Raw genomic sequence first — 20,717 nt, forward strand, 5'->3', positions numbered from 1 at the left:
TGTTCCTGATGTTGGGGGAGTCCAGAACCAGAGGCCACAGTCTAAGAATAAAGGGGAGGCCATTTAAAACTGAGATGAAAAAAAACTTTTCCACCCAGAGAGTTGTGAATTTGTGGAATACTCTGCCACAGAAGGCAGTAGAGTTCGATGGAGCTCTAGGGGCTAGCGGAATCAAGGGATACGGGGAGAAGGCAGGCAAGGGATTCTGATTGTGGATGATCAGCCATGATCACAATGAATGGTAGTGCTGGCTTGAAGGGCCAAATGGCCTTCTCCTGCACCTATTTTCTATGTTTCTATGTAATACAGGCCTGGCAGAGCGTCACCAGACACCCAGCAACTGGTGATCGCAGACTTCAAGCAGTCATTGCATGCAAGGATATGCAACAAAATACTAAACATAACTACTTTCATTTACATGACATTGCTGTGTCCCAAACATTATGGTGCCCTGAAATGGGGGGGACTATGTATAAACACTGCTGTAATTTCTACACGGTGAAACCAAAATGTATTAAAATCTGACATTGTGCAGTTTAGCCACATGTGATTTTTTCTATTATAAATCTCAAATTGTGGAGTACAGAGGCAAATAATTATGGAGGGCACTGTATTTATTGAGCTTTTATGACACATTTTCTACTTCAATCTCTATTATGCCAGCAGACTTTGTTGCTCTTACTTATTGACCTAGTACTTTACTAGCCTATGTAAAACTAATGTATTTTGGAGCATTAGCTTGTTAGGCTTGTACTCGCTGGAATTAGGCTTGTACTCGCTGGAATTAGGCTTGTACTCACTGGAATTTAGAAGACTGAGGGGGGATCTTATAGAAACATATAAAATTCTTAAGGGGTTGGAGAGGCTAGATGCGGGAAGATTGTTCCCGATGTTGGGGGAGTCCAGAACCAGGGGTCACAGCTTAAGGATAAGGGGGAAGTCTTTTAGGACCGAGATGAGAAAACATTTCTTCACACAGAGAATGGTGAGTCTGTGGAATTCTCTGCCACAGAAGGTAGTTGAGGCCAGTTCATTGGCTATATTTAAGAGGGAGTTAGATGTGGCCCTTGTGGCTAAAGGGATCAGGGGGTATGGAGAAAAGGCAGGTACAGGTTACTGAGCTGGATGATCAGCCATGATCATATTGAATGGCGGTGCAGGCTCGAAGGGCCGAATGGCCTACTCCTGCACCTATTTTCTATGTTTCTATGTTTCTAGCTGTCATTTAGACTTTACTTTTAGACTTTATAGAGATACAGCGTAACCCATCGAGACAGCATCGACCAGTGATCACCCTGTAAACTAGCACTATCCTATGCATACTTGGGACAATTTACAATGAACAGAAGCCAATTAACCTACAAACCTGTACTTCTTTGGAGTGTGGGAGGAGACTGGAACACCCGGAGAAAACCCACGCAGTCACAGGGAAAACGCACAAAGTCCGTACAGACAGCACCTTTAGTCAGGATCGAACCCTGGCCTCTGGTGCCATAAGGCTGCAACTCTGCCGCTGCGCCACTGTGCCCACCCATTTGATACAGCAAGATTATTTGCAATTTATGGTGTAAAGCTTCCAGAGCAACTCTCCATCCATCATTCAAGTAGAGGCAATAGAAATTTAATAATTTTAGGCCTTGCTCATCAAAGGTTAGCATATACATTTTTAACATCTGTGTAGTCATTTCAAAAATATTTAGTCCAAAATACTTACAATCCACTCTACTGTCCTGTTTTGTGCAATGTAATAAAAATTAATGAAAATCCATTTTACATGGTGTTACTACAGTAGTTCAATTCAACGATATCGTTCAATCTCTGAAGTCTCACATCCATTAATGTCTTGAATGAGGATGGAATAAAAAGAGAAAATGTTGAAGAAAAGGTTCACTGAACCTGGTTAATTAACTTTTTTATTGAGGGCCATATTCCAATTAAATTGTTCAAGGATTATTTTAATTGGCACACCATAGATTAACGGGAAACTGGCCCACTTCACCAATGCTTCATCCATGCTGACACTTATGCCACTCTACAAGAATGCCAACTAGGGCTTAATAACAGGAACCTACAAGACGAGCGGTAATGCCGGGTAACTTTCCTTTAATAGGGATGCTTTATTTGCTTTGTGACGGCTGGAACAACTTGCTCCTTAACTGCATTACAATGGGTTCCGTCAATGCTAAAAGAGAAAACAACGATAACTTCCATTCCAGTCATTAGCCTGAAACCAAGAGGTCATTAATTTAAGATAGGAGTTGCATTGCAGCAACTACTGCAGGTGAATAGGGATGGAGAGTTGAATACAATAAATGGACAATTATACATCAAGAATGTATTTTTAAAAATGGGTAAGAAGGAACTGCAGATGCTGGTTTACACCAAAGATAGACACAAAATGCTGGAGTAACTCAGCGGGTGAAGCAGAATTTCTTGATAAAAGGAATAGGTGATGTTTCGGGACGAGACCCCTTCATCCGACTGAAAGTCAGGAGACCCATCAAAAAAAAGGTTTCATACCTGATGAATTAAAACCTGGTGACCCTGTCTATTTAATCCCTTAGTACTCAAGAGGGAGTTAGATTTAGCTCTTAGGGCAAAAGGAATCAAGGGATATGGGGAAAAAGCAGGAACGGGATACTGATTTTAGATCATCAGCCATGATGATATTGCATAGCAATGCTGGCTCGAGAGGCCAAATGGCCTACCCCTGCACCTATTTTTTCTATGTTTCTACTTGATTTGTAAAGTGATCTGAAAACTCTACCAAGTGACAACTAGTCTGCCCGACTGCACAAGTTACAATCGAGAAGCCCCAACAAATTGTATGGGCCATTTATTTATTCAGATTAATTTTAGATTTCTCCATTCCACAAAGAAATGTTTAACTTCTTTCATCGCTTTAAAACAGACTGGAGGGTGCTGAGTGCCATAAGGAGGCCCATAAGTAATTTAGGCTGGAAAGAACATTCATTTTAGTTATTTCAATTCTTTCTCCAGAGAGAAGTGTAAGAGATTAACATGGCACAGATCACTGGGTATTTCTATCAGAACAGGTTCTAAATTATCACCAACAACTGAATTTGCATCAGAATACCAAGAGATTTTGTAATTGTATTAAATATGAAAAGAGCAATTTTGTCTTAATTCTCAGTGCATCTTTATACAGATGCTTCATTCCATGATACCTGTGCCCAAGAGTTGATCCTTGTCTTCAGGGACTATCATTCTTCACTTTTAGAATAGCCCTCCTCCCCCCTCTCATATCCACCCTCTCCCCCCTCTCATACCCACCCTCTCCTTCTCATATCCACCCTCTCCTCCCTCTTATACCCACCCTCTCCCCCTCTCATACCCACCCTCTCCCCCTCTCATACCCATCCTCTCCCCCCCTCTCATACCCACCCCCCCTCATACCCACCCTCTCCCCCCTCTCATACCCCCTCCATCCCTCTTCCTGCCTCCCATACCCACCCTCTCTCTGCCTTCCATCCTCCACCCCCCTCCCTCTCACCCATTAACACCCCCTCCCCCCTCCCATACCTCCTCCCCTGTCCCATCCCCTCTCTTGCCCCTTCCATACCCCATACCCCCTCCCCTCTCCCTTTTAAAATTTAAGTTAAGATTGTAAAACATCAAAACTCCTCCAAATCTGCTATTCCTAATTAATGTAAAAACAGATCAGGGAGGTTAGTGATTGATTCACTTTCAATAATCCATTTTAAGAAATGTTTGTACCTTTGCGTCTTAGCAAAGCTATTAATTTTTGCCGATGTAAGTTAGTTTTCTCAAGCTTTGTGAAAGCTTCCAAGTAAAAAGATGAGAATACCTGGAGCCAGGGTGCAAATGCCTTTGCAGCTGTGCTCTGGGACAGGATGAACCCAAAGCTCCCTCCAAGCTAAAGTAGTTTCTTGCCCAAACCACAATCACGGTCTGTAGGATTTCCCAACTTTCCATTTGATGACATGGCCAGTGAAGATGTGGAAGTGTGTCCTGCAATGTCCCTGCAAACAGAACCAGAATCTCTGGAGACAGCAACTTCTGCACTCACTTCCTGCTGCTTATGTTTCATTTTTTCTTAGTAAGGTCTATCAGCCACCCAAGCATATGCGATCTGCTCCCCCCCCCCCCCCCCCCCCCCCCCCCCCCCCGAGACGTGTTGTGGCCTGAGTGGACATTTCAAGAGAAACAGCAGCACACCCACTCATAGCACTGCCGCAGCTTGAGGTGAGAAGCCCTGTAAGTGCTAGAACCCTGATGTCCATTATTGAAGGAATGGGTCAGCTACTAATTATTGCGAACTGCCCATTATCAAGGTAAGGGTGGTATTATGTGCTCAAAACTGCGGGAACAGTTTTGGAGTAATGACAAAGTAAAAACATAAAATCCAACTTGCACTGGCATTACCTCACTCAAGTGACACTCACTCTTGTCTAAAAATGGTCCAATATCCAGGCAGAGATTTTTTTTTTATGTCGACTTTGAAATAAATAATGACCACAGTATGTGGTAGATTATTACCACCTTGCAGCACAGTTTGTTTAGCATCACATCTGAAAGGCAATACATGGCAAATGTGACACCTTCAATATTTCATTGCAATGACCACCTTGATTAGTAGGTGCTGGAGCAGAATTTACCTTTTCATTTAGAAATGCAAGCAGCGAGTCAAATGCATCAAGGCAGATTTATCCACCCTCAAGCCTACCATTTTAAACTGAAAAAGGCTCAGATATGTATGAGATTAGGTATTGGCATAAATTCACATTAAATGCCATTTCTAAGAATAAAATGGTTCGACAGTGGGCCACAAAAGATCAAAATATTATGAAATCCATCAAGTTGAGCACAAAAATGTTCTAATGCTAAAAAAACGGAACAATTTTCCAGTACTTTGTGGCAGAAACGTTGAAACGTTGATTACTGGGAACACACATCAGATATTCAAGTAGGCAACATGCCACAAAGTTAGAAAATCACCCCCTCATGTGAATTGCTTTGAAGTACAATGATGGTTATTAGGCTAAAGGTCAACAATTACATTCTCGTAGATCAATCACACCATTTGGATAGTTAATTTGATAATCATATTTTTAAAGAATGAGAAAAAATACTCACAGCTGTATGCCGCTGAAGAAAGAGCCAAACAGCCCAATCATTCCTAGAAACTCCACCCGGCTCAAATTCTTCACAATAAATTCCTCACAAACATTGGAAATGCCATATAATGTGGCGCCTGCCAAAACTAGCAAATCTCCAAGCAGCTTATTATCACCTGGCCAAAAGAGACAAAATAAAATCAATTGCAGAGTTAGTTTTGGACATATGATAGAAATTTTTCTGAACCAAAATAGCAAACACCATTTCCTTCACAGGTGTATAAGTACGTTGCACATTATCAATTTTAGAGACGGAATCTTACTTGCAAGTCATGCATTAAATGGCATGTAAAGAAAGTACTTCAACATTATAAAGACTGAAACCCAATGAACATAGATAGAAAGGCATATTATTCAAGTGGAGGTTGGCTTTTAATCTGAGGTGCATAGAAATTATTTTGAACCTGAAATCAGAGATAGCCAAGGATGAAACCCAGAGCTGTCACTTTCACCACACCTCAGGCATTCAGCTTGCATCCGTGCTTGGACCAAGACTGAGATAACATCTGTTTACAAATGATGCAGGGAACATCAAAACTGAACAACAGTGCACACGTCATTGTTGAGTAAGTGCCATTCGATGACACATAGAAACAAGAAATTGCAGATGCTGATTTACACAAAAGGACACCAAGGGCTGGGATAACTCAGCTGGTCAAGCAGCATCTCTAGAGAAGATGGATAGATGACGTTTCACAGGCATGTGAGTGAGGTAAAAAAAAAAGAGCCGAGCGCTTGCGTGAGGTGTAAAACGGGGGTACAAAAATGGGAAAATGTTGAAAATTTAAGCCTCTTTTAGTGCATTTCAAAGTAAAAACAAACTAATGTGAATATGTCACTGTACACTAATAACATTTTGAAGTAAATTTGCACATTAATTGATAATCAGCCCAAAAAGGTGGTAATTGGCTTTTCTGCTGTGTTTTATATTTTAACCCTGTCTTAATTAATTTAGTTATATAATCTTGCACTTAAATTTAATATTTACTCATTACAGTTCTACCACTGATTTTCTGGCATTCTTGTTTCCAGAGCTTTGCTGGTTTATCCAGCAGGCCAAGGAAGTCGGCTATGGGGATAGATTTGCTGGCTCCAGCTGGACTGGAGTTCCAGAGCCCCGGCCGCAGGTTGCAAGTTCAACCCACCAATCGGCCGTGGAAGTCTCGATGAGGTTGAGATTATCTGCCTTGCCCAGCCTAGGTGCCACTTTTTCGGGGAGACTTCCAGGGCACGGGGGATTTCTCGCGGAACCCCTAGCGACCTCTAGCAGAACCCTAGTGTTCATTACAAGTCTATACATCGTTTTTTTTTTCTTTCTTTCTTTTTTTCGATCCGATTTCTCTGTTTATTTGGCAAAATGAAAAACGCGGAAATCATGCAAAAAGCGCGGAAAATGGATTTTAAAAACACAGAAATCCACGAAACGCAGAAAAATTCACATGCCTGGTTTCAGGTCAGGAAATTCTTCAGACTGAAGAACGGTCCTGACCCAAAACATCACTTATCCATGTTCTCCAGAGATGCTGCTTGACCCGCTGAGTTATGGCAGCACTTTGTGCCACTTGATAACACCCCAAATGATACTTCCTATCACTATGCTGCTTGCAGAAAGGCTAATGGAGCAGATTTTGGTATATAATAATAATAATAATAATAAGCATTTATTTTATATAGCGCCTTATCGGGAGCTCAAAGCGCTTTACAAGAACAATCATAACATAAAAACAAACAGACAAACTATCCTAACGGAGAAGCGGCGAATAAACAGCGCCAGCGTCCTCTCACGTCAGGGTCCGGCAGTAGACAACAAAAAGCACAGGACACACAGATACAATTTTTACACAAACAGCCATCACAGTGATTGCTCTAGGCACACCCTCACTGTGATGGAAGGCAAAGAAAAGTCTTATCTCCTCCTCATTCTTCTCCCGTGGTGCCACAAGGTGATCGAGGCTCCCAACTTTTTGAAGCCCCCACCGGGCGATGGAAAGTCCCAGGGCCGAGCCGAGCAGGCCGATGAAAGTCCTGAGCCCCCACCGGGCGATGGAAAGTCCCAGGGCCGAGCCGAGCAGGCCGATGAAAGTCCTGAGCCCCCACCGGGCGATGGAAAGTGCCGCGGCCGAGCCACGCAGGGCGATGAAGGGCCTGCGAGCGGGTCGATCGTACCTCACGCTTTGGGGCGGTTGAAGCTGCTACGGCTGGAGCTCCCAAAAACCGGTCGCCAGCCAGGGATCTGCGAACTCCCGACGTTGCGGTCTGCAGGGCCCACGGCCGAAGCCTCCGAGATGGTAAGTCCAGGCCCTGCGACCGGAGTCTTCAAGGTCGATCCCAGCTGGAGGCCGCCGACTCCACGATGTTAGGCCGTAGCGCGAAACGGAGATACGACACGGTAAAGGTCGCATCTCCGTTGAGGAGGAGATTAGAAAAAAGGTTTCCCCCACCCCCCCACCACCCCCCCCCCCCCCCCACATACACAGAGTTAAAAATAAAACAAAACGTCTTTTTTTTGTTTTTTTGTCTATTGTCATCGTTTAATGTATGTGGCTTGTGCTGTAAAGGTCAAGGCTTGTACAATGACAATAAATCAGACTTGTGGAGAAACAATGTCCAAATTCCCAAAGCAGGGGCATATTTGAAGAGGGGTTGATTAGCTTGTATCTGGTAGTTCTGGGACTATATTTGTTTACACGGCAATTTTCCTACAAAGAGTTATTTCTTGTTTTATGTGGGCATATGGAGAAGCACAACCATGGAATGCATCACCTGAAATAATGTTAGAAGCAGATTCAGAAGTTTTCAAAAGGGAATTAAATGCATTTGATATGGAATAATTCATCGGGTCATGGAAAAAACCAGGGTAGTGTGAATATATGGATGACATTTCTTTCACAAACCTACATCCCATATAATACATCAAATAGTCTCGGAACTGAGCTAGAGGTATTACTATTATACGTTAATTTTGTAAATTTGTGTTTCCACTGGGGGATACGATTTGCCACAATTGTACAAATTAAATAAGAATGCACACAATCGATAATTTTTAATCAATATGATTAATATATGGAAAATTGTGGAGAGTTCTATTGTTTTTATATCAGTCACTGAGTACATCATCCTACATTTGGTGCTGATAACAAGTGTGTATACATGCTATAAGAAGTGTGCGCATTAAGACAGTGAGGAGAAAGTATTAATGTATTCACTGACTAACCATAGAATATATTGTTTTGGCATAAACTACAGCTGAGACCTGGAAGGGTGCTAAGAAGTAATTATACAAAACAGTTTCAAATTCATTATCACCAAGAGAACAAAATCTTGGTGTTTTTTAATATAATTAAACAAATTAAACAACATAAGTTAAATTGGCATCAAGCAGAGTTTGAAATTATAAAGACAATGGTGGGTAGGGTCTTTATTTAGGAGATTCTGCTACATTTCTAAAACAAACATTCTGACATAATGCTCTGCTTGACAGTATAGTGTCAGCCAATCCAAAGTGTGACAATATTTTAGAACTGGTCTCGTTATGGTATCATTTAAGCCATACATGAAACATCAAAATGTGTTTGATCACAATATGACACGTGAATTTATGCTTTTTATTATTGTAACGTACCTTGAAGCATGAAATAGATAGCAAATAATCAGATATAATCTAATGTGCACATCTGTTTGGTTGATTATATGATTCAAAGTATACGACAGCATCAGCTTTAAGAAACACAAGTTTTAAATTGTCAAAAAGAGCTCTTTATAATAATGTAATGGTACGGTAGTGCTAATGCTCAGCGTGCAATGTATCAATTGTAGATGTTATGGTAATATGGTGCTGAGACATGGTATGATGCTTTATCCATTCATTTATCCCTGATATTTTATGTTTTTAATTTTCTATGAATATAAAATTCAATTATTAACATGTCTGAATGTGTATGATCTATTAAGATTATGGGTTTTAAGTTGGAACTCTCAACTGAAAGATTGACATTTTCCATCACTAAGAAAGGTGTGCCTGATTTTATGTTATTTACAATATTTACATGCACTGACAACCATTTCTTATTCAGGGCAGATCAACACAATGTATTGCAAATTCCTCGCTGTGTTAATACAATGAAAAATACATGTGCAGCTGTATAGGTTTAAAGAAGTAAAATTGCAGGGGTCTGGGATAAGTACAGAGGAATGGAACTGATTAGTTACTCCTCCCAAAGAGCAACCCTTGATATGACGGCTTCTGCCTGTGCTGTTGGAATCGACATTCTAGCCATGATGTACTAGACGGATGATCAAGGGGGTAAATCTAATTAGCTTGAAGCCATAAAGCTCAGTGGATTCCTGAGAATAACAAATTTCACATGTGCCTTGGAAAATTGTGCGATGGTAATCATGTATTGTCTTTCTGCTGACTGGGTAGCATGCAACAAAAGTTTTTCACTGTACCACGGTAAACAATTAACTAAACTAAAACCTTGTTATTGTTAACTCCACTGACATAAAAATGTTTGGAATATCTTAATTTTTCAATTATAAAAGCTTTATGAAAAAGCCACGATTTGTGGTTTGTACAAAATATTACAAAGTGATTCATTATGTTTTCTGTAACGGGTAACTCACCAGCACCTTGATGTCTCCCAACAAGAACGTCCGCCCCCACCATACATCCCATTCCCAGCAGGCACACCCCGACTCCAATGAAGTGAAAAGCCTTGTATCTCACCAGCAGGAAGAACCAGGACAGCAACAGAACCACTGGGATAACAAAACAATCTAAGAGCTGCAACACACAAAAAGAGCAAATGATTCCAGGCAACACATGATCGATAGCTTTTACATTTGACAATTTTTCATAGAGCAATCGACATATAGACTTCAAATTTCCCTTCCTGGGTGTCTCAGATAATGACCCTTGAAATCTGTATGTTATCCTGCCCAATTATTTTTATATCCTGCTGTGCTATTTTGAGACCTGCTGGAAGTCTCTTTAATAGATGTCCCAGGTGCTGCTGCCAATAATCGTTCTAAAACCCACAGAGTGGTTCTGACAATCAAGTTAAAGTTGGGCTTCCATGTATGTACATCCTCATCATGATATGAAATCTCACTGTGTCCCAAGAATGGAATAAAAAATACAATGTCAGAAATAAACATAGAAAATATTAGAAATACTCAACAGATTCAGCTGCATCTGTGGTAAGGGAAACAGAGTTAAGGTTCATCACTATCATTCAGAGCTAAGAAAAAGGGTAGTAAAGGGTTGACTAGTTAAGACAAATGTAGGTCCCTTGCAGTCGGAAACAGGTGAATTGATCATAGGGAACAAGGAGATGGCAGACCAATTGAACAACTACTTTGGTTCTGTCTTCACTAGGGAAGACATAAACAATCTGCCGGAAATAGCAGGAGACCGGGGGTCTAACGAGATGGAGGAACGAGATGGAGGAACTGAGGGTAATCCAGGTTAGTCGGGAAGTGGTGTTAGGTAAATTAAATGGATTAAAGGCCGATAAATCCCCAGGGCCAGATAGGCTGCATCCCAGAGTGCTTAAGGAAGTAGCCTCAGAAATAGTGGATGCATTAGTGATAATTTTTCAAAACTCTTTAGATTCTGGAGTAGTTCCTGAGGATTGGAGGGTAGCTAATGTAACCCCACTTTTTAAAAAGGGAGGGAGGGAGTGAGAAAACGGGGAATTATAGACCAGTTAGCCTAACATCGGTAGTGGGGAAAATGCTAGAGTCAGTTATTAAAGATGTGATAGCATCACATTTGGAAAGTGGTGAAATCATCGGACAAAGTCAGCATGGATTTATGAAAGGCAAATCATGCCTGACGAATCTTATAGAATTTTTCGAGGATGTAACTAGTAGAGTGGATAAGGGAGAACCAGTCGATGTGTTATATCTGGACTTTCAGAAGGCCTTCGACAAGGTCCCACATAGGAGATTGGGGTACAAACTTAAAGCACACGGTATTGGGGGTTCAGTGTTGAGGTGGATAGAGAATTGGTTGGCGGACAGGAAGCAAAGAGTAGGAATAAACGGGTCCTTTTCGGAATGGCAGGCAGTGACTAGTGGGGTACCGCAAGGCTCAGTGCTGGGACCCCAGTTATTTACAATATATATTAATGATTTGGACGAGGGAATTGAATGCAATATCTCTAAGTTTGCGGATGACACGAAGCTGGGTGGCAGTGTTAGCTGCGAGGAGGATGCTAGGAGGCTGCAGAGTGACTTGGATAGATTAGGAGAGTGGGCAAATGCATGGCAGATGCAATATAATGTGGATAAATGTGAGGTTATCCACTTTGGCGGCAAGAACAGGAAAGCAGAGTATTACCTGAATGGTGGCCAATTAGGAAAAGAGGAGATGCAACGTGACCTGGGTGTCATGGTGCACCAGTCATTGAAAGCAAGCGTGCAGGTGCAGCAAGCAGTGAAGAAAGCGAATGATATGTTAGCATTCATAGCTAGAGGATTTGAGTATAGGAGCAGGGAGGTTCTGCTGCAGTTGTACAGGGCCTTGGTGAGACCGCACCTGGAGTATTGTGTACAGTTTTGGTCTCCTAATCTGAGGAAAGACATTCTAGCCTTAGAGGGAGTACAGAGAAGGTTCACCAGATTGATCCCTGGGATGGCAGGACTTTCATATGAAGAAAGACTGGATCGACTAGGCTTATACTCGCTGGAATTTAGAAGACTGAGGGGGGATCTTATTGAAACATATAAAATTCTTAAGGGGTTGGAGAGGCTAGATGCGGGAAGATTGTTCCCGATGTTGGGGAAGTCCAGAACCAGGGGTCACAGCTTAAGGATAAGGAGGAAGTCTTTTAGGACCGAGATGAGAAAACATTTCTTCACACAGAGAGTGGTGAGTCTGTGGAATTCTCTGCCACAGAAGGTAGTTGAGGCCAGTTCAATGACTATATTTAAGAGGGAGTTAGATGTGGCCCTTGTGGCTAAAGGGATCAGGGGGTATGGAGAGAAGGCAGGTACAGGTTACTGAGCTGGATGATCAGCCATGATCATATTGAATGGCGGTGCAGGCTCGTAGGGCCGAATGGCCTACTCCTGCACCTATTTTCTATGTTTCTATGTTTCTAAATTCTAAACATCAACCTGGGGGAAATGGATGAGAAGAGAGAGAGAGAGAGAAAGAAATGCTGTAATTGTAAGGCACAAAATATTGAAATGCTGGAAGAAAACAAGAGGATGCTGAAATTCTGAAGGTCCAATAGCATTTGTTCAAAGAGATACATGTGAATTGAGGATATTTCATCAGAATTTGTGGATTCCAATGTTAAGACCCAAGGGATGTAACACAATTGGTCAGAGAATGCGGTGCTGATCATTACGCCTATGTTGCACTTTGTAGGAAGTCAAAGACAGATCAGAATGGAAGTTCAACGGAAAATTAAACTGATGGGCAACTGAAAGGTTGGAGTTTCATTTATGGTATTCAAAGGGTGCTCTGCAAAATAGTCACCCAAACCACATTTGATTCCTCCTATGTAGAAGAGACCACATTGTGAGCATCAAAACCAGTAAACTGAAGCAGAAGTACAAGTGAATCTCTACTTCACCTATATGCTTCCTTGGATGGTGGATGGAGAAGAGGGTTAAAAAAAGAGCAAGTGCTGCATCAGGTTGTTCCTTGAGGAGAGAGGGAGTTGGGGCAGATGGAAGAATGAACCAGAAATTGGGGGAATAGCCTCTTTGGAATACTGAAAGGGGATGGGAGGACAAGATGTATCTTGTGTTGATATCATGTAGAAGGTGAACATATTGGGGAAGATGGCCAGTTTAAGTGGAGGCTAGAGAGGTGGAATATGTGGACAAGAGGAATCCTAAACTTCATCTGGATGGGCAGATGGCGTGAAATATGAAGTGGGGGAAGTTATTGCAAATGAAAGCAAATCTTTTTTTCTAGATTTGTATCAAACGTCATTTGAAATACATCAAATCTGCTGCTTCTAACCAGTGATTGGAGTAGAAAAGCTGACCTCAAATCCACTCTCCCTTGCATCGGCCTCTCACCTTTGCTATATCTGACTGCACTAACTGTCATTAAGGTAACCATGAGGTAGACCAGGGGTAAGGGTGATGTTTGTAGAGGGAGATCCTGTATCTTTGGATCATTTTTTTCCTCTCGTATTCAGGCAAATATTCATTGATACAATGCACAGTTCCAATCTAAATTTGTCAAAGAAGAGTACTAGAATCCTGCTTTTACTAGTTAAAGGCATCTGACTGCCTGAGACATGAGGGACCTTTGAACAATGGATCATATGCCCCCTTGCAATTGCCACTGATGAATCATCCAAGTTAACAGGCCAGTAAGATGACTTTGAACTATTTTGAATTCCTGACTGCATCTTACAGAACAAATAAAAATCACCTGAAATCACCCTGGCTTTCTGCAATAACTCAGTAAATTAGGAAAGTTTCAAAAATAATTACTTCAGGGATTTATATGGATTGAGTGACAGTTGAGATAATTGATTCTTGCAATAACATTCCCAGAACATTGTTCAGCTTTCAAATATTTTTTACCCTTTCCTTTAAAGACGTTGAAAGGCATGAATGTTCCTTAAGTAAATAATATATGTATACACTGAATTCTGAAGTATTGATTTTGTCCAAGTGTCAAACTAAACCTCAACTCAAAGTGAAAAGATCAAACAGGACTTCGCTTCAACAATATCAAGGGCTCTTGCAACTCTCCAACCACCAAACCTGGGAATGTATAAATAATTAATTCCACAATGCTCCTAACCTGCAAATCAGAGATGATATATTGATTTAGTAATGTGCTTAGAATTTAATTTTAGTTTCAAATGAAGTACCTTAGGAATAATTTTGACATTGGAAGATAAAGGGAACAATATTGACGTTCAGCCATCCTTAATACATTTCTCTCAATTATAATTTTTATTGAAGTCAAAACTATTCCCCCTCATTATAAATTTTTGTCTGAAGGTAGACTTGATTTGTATTTCATCAAATGGCTATGTCTTGATGTAAACAAGTAAGTGGCTTAATGGATTTCATTTAAGTTAATTAAGATATATTTTGTTCATATCACACTGCAAAATTTAACCACAACTCTGAAAATGTAAACTTATCTTCTTACTAAAATACTAGAACTAAACGTTGGTACTTCAATTGTGTAAACAATTGAAAATTCAAGCCCAAATAGTCCACAAAAATTGTTCTAAAAATTGTCAATGACCAAAAGTGTAATATTTATTCAGTGTGCAAAAAAACAAACACACTTCACCTCTAATAGGCATAAATTATATGAAACTTTTGCAAGAACTGTGCAGGTTAATGTATGACTTTTTTTTGCCCTTTTTCAATTCAAAATACATGGTCACAAGTATGTTTGCAATAACAAGGAACTGCAGATGCTGGTTTATACCAAAGATGGATACAAAATGCTGAAGTAACAAACATGGCCTGCTCAGTTACACCAGTAATTTGTGTCTATTTTTGTTACGTATATAGTCACCTGAAAGCAGCGCCACAGGTAAACAGTGATCGCACATGTGCTTTCATCAGCCAAGGAATTGGGACAGTGTAATACAGCTGCACAAATCGTTAGTTAGATCACACTTATTGTGCACAGTACTAATCACTGGAAGAAAGGATATAGGAAGGATACATTTAACATAGGATATATGAAGGATACGCAATACAGTACAATCTAGATTGCAAACTACCAACTAGTTCTGAGAATCTCTGTCACTCTCCTCACCTTACACCTATTGTTTTTAGACAAATTGATTATGGGGATAAATTTCTCAGTGTCCATCCTATTTTTAGCTTACATATTTTTGTATACCTCTATCACGTCACCCTCACCCACCACTAATCTCCTTTGCTCCAAGGAAAACAAACTCGGCCTATCCAGTCTCACCTTGTAACTGAAATGTCCTATCCCTGGTGACATCCTGACAGACAATAGACAATAGACAATAGGTGCATGAGTAGGCCATTCGGCCCTTCGAACCAGCACCACCATTCAATGTGATCATGGACGATCATTCTCAATCAGTACCCCGTTCCTGCCTTCTCCCCATACCCCCTGACTCCGCTATCAAGAGCTCTATCTAGCTCTCTCTTGAATGCATTCAGAGAATTGGCCTCCACTGCCTTCTGAGGCAGTGAATTCCACAGATTTACAACTCTCTGATGAATCTCCTTGAACCATCACGTCCTTCCTACTATGTTATAATCAGATCGGCACACAGTGCTGCAGTTGTCACCACCATTAGTTTCCTATGTGTCAAATTATTTTGTTTAATATGAATGCACAGATGTATTTGTGTTTTCAGATGAAACTCTTCTGTTAATGAAAGTAGTAAACTGGTGCAATTTGTGAAAAGAGAGTTGATACTTTCCCTGGAATTTAGACAGGGGGGGGGCGGGTAAAAAAAACCTGGAGAAGATTACAGTGAGTAAAGACCTAGGAGATAATATTTGACACTATTCTGCAAACTATTGCTAGAGTGATTTCAAGCCATATATTTATTGTAGATTTTTCACACTTCTATTTGTTAATCTACTTCTATATTTAAAATTTATCATTTAAAGTAATTTCTTTATATCAATTACTTGGTTCTCTTGAGAGTAAAGAGAATGGCAAGTATTACTAAAGGTTAAAGGAATACTTGAATTTAATCAGTCTTCTGATCCTTCATTCCACACAAAATGCTACAGGTGATGATGTCACTTCACAAAATAGAAACTTGCTTCACTTCGTCAATAAATAGCATCAATAGTTTTTAGCCCCGCAGTTATGATAATCTATGACTTAATCCACAGAGAATGAATTGTGGATGTCTGCACTGTAATTCTGCTGCCCAGCTCCAGGGACCTGGGTTTGATCTTGACCTTGTGCTGTAGTTGCAGGGTCTAGACAAACTCTCTGTGACTCACTGGGTTTCCTATGGGTGCTTCCTCAGTTTCCTTCCACATTCCAATGACATGCTTGTAGGTTAAATAAGGTAGCAGCATAGCATCGTAGAAATTTACTCTGGAGAAGGAATATATTCTTCATATTGTATTTTCTGATTACGCAGGCCATGCAGATAAGCATAATGAATGCCAACAAGAATTTGAATAATTATATAATATTTTAACCTGGAGTTCCATTTTGTTGATATTTGTATAGCCAGATGCACCTAATCCCTGGCATTTTTTGGGGTTTCCATTTTGATTTCCTAAAACACAGATGAGATCATGTTGTTTACAAAGGGATTTTAGTTATTGCTGATTCCCTTACTGTGGTATTAAGACTAATTTTTACAATATTAGTGCATGAGCATGCCTCATCTTGTTCTTGCTGGGATAACTTTGACAAAGGATTGTTATCAACCATTGCAGCCAAAAGGATGTTTTTTTCTGACAACAATATCTAATTAGAAATTTTGCACATTGCTGCTAAATCTGTTATTACTTCATTACCAATATTCACACCTGGCGGCAATATTGTAATTATCAAGCAGTGACCATTTTTGTCTCCACAAGATAACAATTTTTATTCAGTTGCTCAGGAAATATTAAGAGGAAATAAATAACACTGTTTGATAAGAAATTATTTACACTATTTGTTGTACTGGAATCTCTTTTCTCTTCCATCTCCAGTGTAAAGACCCATAGAGTCGCACAGAGCGGACGGAAACAGGCCCTTCGGCCCGTTGCCAGCTGTTACTATCTCCAGATGTGGGGGGTGGGATGAACTGAACTTGTAACCAAGGCTTTGAATCAGAGCAGACCTCTCATGCAAATCCTGCATCACGCTTCCTGGAACCTCTGATAAACTTTGACAAAGACATTTAAAAAAATATTTAGATTTACAAGTTAAGATCTTTAGAATGATTTCACAAATAAATTAATTTAAAAAAACATTAAAATATTGCAAAAAAAATTAAAATATATTAAAGTAAGGCGAAATAAACCAAGCAGCAACTAGTGATTAACTTCCTCCACAGGGTTGACGAACCAATTTGAATGCGTGGTTGCACTTCGCATCCAGTCCCTCAGCCAGTCCTTCCTACTGTGAAGCTGAGGGGCTGGGGATGCAAAGTGCACTTCCTTCCTTTTATACAGAAGGTCTATGAGCAATGCTGAGTTCACCTATATGTGTAGGAAGGAACTGCAGATACTGGTTTAAATCGAAGATAGACACAAAATGCTGGAACAACTCTCCTGGACAGGCAGCATCTCCGAAGAGAAAGAATGGGTGAGGTTTCGGGTCGAGACCCTTCTTCAGACTGATGTCGGGAGTGGGAGGTACATAGATGAGGAAACACCGTACACCTTTTTCATACCTTACACTTCCTTATCTATGTACTGCCTACTCCCCTGAATATCAATCTGATAAAGGGTCACGACCCGAAACGTCACCCATTCCTTCTCTCCAGAGATGCTGCCTGTCCCGTTGAGTTACTCCAGCATTTTGTGTCTTTCTTCGAGTTCACTAACATTGCAGACAGTCTGATGAAGTGGTTTCTGACCTGGTCTCAGACTGTCGCCATGATCTGCCAATATCAGACATGTGTTTGATCGCCAACATTTAATTCCTGACAGTTCCCTCTGGAACATTTGGCTGTTAAGCACCTGAACTCAGACTAAGTATCTTTTCTTTCCTATTGCTGCATGTATTTTCAATATTTCTGGGAGCATTGATTTTGTGCTTACAAATTGAGAAACATTTACAAAGACTCATTATTGGGACATTGTATGAATAGCATTTCATTGTGGGTCCCTTCACTGCAAACTAAATTACACACACAAGGCAGCACTGAATAGCCATTAGAGTCTGAAACCCCACTCCTTTGCACGCTCCAGCTTTGTGTTAGGTAGTAAGGGAATTAGGCAAGTCCTCATCTGGGTTGCAGTGGCTGGGGATGAGGGCTGAGGTGTTGGAGGTGGGTGGGTGTGGAGGTGTGGAGGGATGGCTGGAGCATGATTTTGGAGGGAGACGGGGTGGGGGGGGGGGAGGAGAAGCGTGAGATTTAAAAACTGATGGAATTGACGGGGTCATTGGGGTCTCGGGGAAAGGAGCAGCTGCTGGCAAATGATAGGGAGGTCATGGACAGGGTTAGGCCTGGAAGTCAGGAGGAGAGCCAGGGTGAGGATTGGCTCCCAGTGATTAATTAGCATGTGGGTCCAGAACTCATTGATGTTCGATGACCTGAGGGTCACAACGACTGCTAAGACTACATTAATAAGGCAGGATCCAAGCCCCAGAACCCACTGCTGGGACCTGCTCCTGTTAAGTAATGGGTCTCATCACCATTGAAGCAGGTTGCTGTTGAGTGTGGCATGGATACATGTCTCAAGCATTCTCCTGGGCATGATAGTCAAGCATGCATTGCTTGTTCCAGGGTAGTGCTGTACAAGTTCCAGCTCCTCTGTCTGCAGCATAGTGGATGCATCTCAGGATTAGAAAGAAAGCTGTGGAATTTGGAATAAGCCCACGACTTTTCTTTGACAAGGGTATTTCATTGGAATTGAATTGTGCAGCGCACAGTAATGTGATATTGTAGGTTCTGATTTATCACGCTGTTGTTTCTGTTCCATTTCGCCAAAAATAGAGGTAAACAGGGTAAAAGGTTGCACAAATTACTTTTGGAGCAAATCGATATTTTTCTTTTAAAATAAAATGTGATAACAGCTCTAATAGCTGCCCATGGTCTCAGAACATATTAATAACCACGGGAAAATCTCTACTAATTGCACTCATTTTCAGTCCTTCAAGGAGGCTCTGAAATTAACTTGATTCTTGTTGGCATATGGCACCTGAAAGGAACATTTCAAAGATTTTCAATTATAATTCCTTGATAACTTATTGGAGCAACTGACTACTGTACCTCTATTTCAAATATTACTTGTGCATGGCTTTGTTTATAGTTTAGTTTAGAATTTAGTTTTAAAGATACTGCGTGGAAACAGGCCCTTTCGCCCACCGAGACCACGCTGACTAATGACCCCATACACTGGTGCTGTCCTACACACCAGGGACAATTTACAGACGTCAATTAACCTACAGATCTACACGTCTTTGGGATGTGGGAGGAAACTGGAGCACCTGGAGGAAATCCACGTGATCACAGGGAGAACGTACAAACTTCATACAGACAGCACCCGTAGTCAGGATCGAACCCAGGTCTCTGGCGCTGTAAGGCAGCAACTTTGCTACTGTGCCACCAGAGGTTTTCATCTTAATGCGTAACTGAAGGTCATAAAGGTATGATTTGCTGATAATGGCATTGGCTTACTATTGTCACATTTTCCAAGATATATGCAAGAATTTGTGTTGTGCACTATCCTGGTAAATCATACCATTCATGAGTACATCTGACAGTGCAAGAGAAAAATAAGCATTGCAAAATATAGTGTTACAGCCACAGAGAACATGCAGATAAATAAAAGTGTTTTTCAATGAAAAGTATAAAGAATGACAGAGATGTGAGTGGTCCTAGATGATAACAGCTGTTTTCTTGAGGCAGCATGAAGCACAGACGAAGTCTATAGGCAGAGGTTAGGGGGAAGGGAATAGTTTGTGTGATAGACTTGCTGCAATTTATTGCATTCTTCGGGAGAGCAGTTGCCATTCAAGCTGTGATGCATCCAGGTAGGATGCTTTCTATGGTGCATCTGTAGAAGTTGGGAAGAGTCATTGACCTGCTAAATTGCTTAGTCTTCTGAGGAACTAGTGTGTCAGTGTGCTTTCATAGCCTTAGCATCAATGTAATTGGCGATGAATTGGTGATATTTACACCCAAGAACCTGAAGCTTTCGACCATCTCCACTTCAACACCATTGATTGAGACTAGGGCATATACTCCATCCCACTTCCTGAAGTCAATGTTGCTGATTTTGAGGAAGAGGTTGTTGGCTTGACACTATCCTACTACACCCTCTATCTCCTTCCTCAACTCTGTCTCATCAGTATTTGAGATCAAACACAATAATGATTTGTGATCTTTGGTTTGTTTGAGATTATGTGAAAATGTTTCATTCTGGTTAGAGAAAGAATGAGTATTAGCCGGCAATGTTCCTTTCTCAGCTGGAAAATATTAATTCACTGGGCCACATACATAAATGTCCAGTTAATTAAACAGCATTTATTCACAAAATGCTGGAGTAACTCAGCAGGTCAGGAGGCATCTCGGGAGAGAAGGAATGGGTGACGTTTCGGGTCGAGACCCTTCTTCAGACGGAGAGTTGTGAATTTGTGGAATTCTCTGCCACCGAAGGCAGTGGAGGCCAATTCACTGGATGAATTTAAAAGAGTTAGTTAGATAGAGCTCTAGGGGTTAGTGGAATCAAGGGATATGGGGAGAAGGCAGGCACAGGTTACTGACTGTGGAGGATCAGCCATGATCACAATGAATGGTGGTGCTGGCTCGAAGAACCAAATGGCCTGCTCCTGTACCTATTTTCTATGTTTCTATGAAAGTCTGAGGAATCATAAAGGCAAACTATTATCTAAATGAAGAAAGATATGAAATACAGAGGGATCTAGGTTTTCTTGAGCATGCA

The 20,717-nt window shown here is 41.0% G+C and overlaps 1 protein-coding gene across 1 annotated transcript in view; it reads right to left on the reverse strand.

Annotated features, from left to right (window-relative positions):
- Positions 1-9,942, reverse strand: part of LOC144591133 (solute carrier family 35 member F1) — a gene marked incomplete at its 5' end in the record, with an annotated part of 55,149 nt that extends 45,207 nt beyond the window's left edge. Inside the window, 2 exons of the mRNA XM_078395437.1 lie at positions 5,119-5,275; positions 9,783-9,942. Of these exons, the coding sequence (XP_078251563.1) occupies positions 5,119-5,275; positions 9,783-9,942 (317 nt within the window). The remainder of the gene's footprint in view (positions 1-5,118; positions 5,276-9,782) is intronic.
- Between the last annotated feature and the right edge of the window lie 10,775 nt (positions 9,943-20,717).

The sequence above is a fragment of the Rhinoraja longicauda genome, unplaced genomic scaffold (genome assembly GCF_053455715.1).
Source record: "Rhinoraja longicauda isolate Sanriku21f unplaced genomic scaffold, sRhiLon1.1 Scf000599, whole genome shotgun sequence".
Classification (NCBI taxonomy): domain Eukaryota; kingdom Metazoa; phylum Chordata; class Chondrichthyes; order Rajiformes; family Arhynchobatidae; genus Rhinoraja; species Rhinoraja longicauda.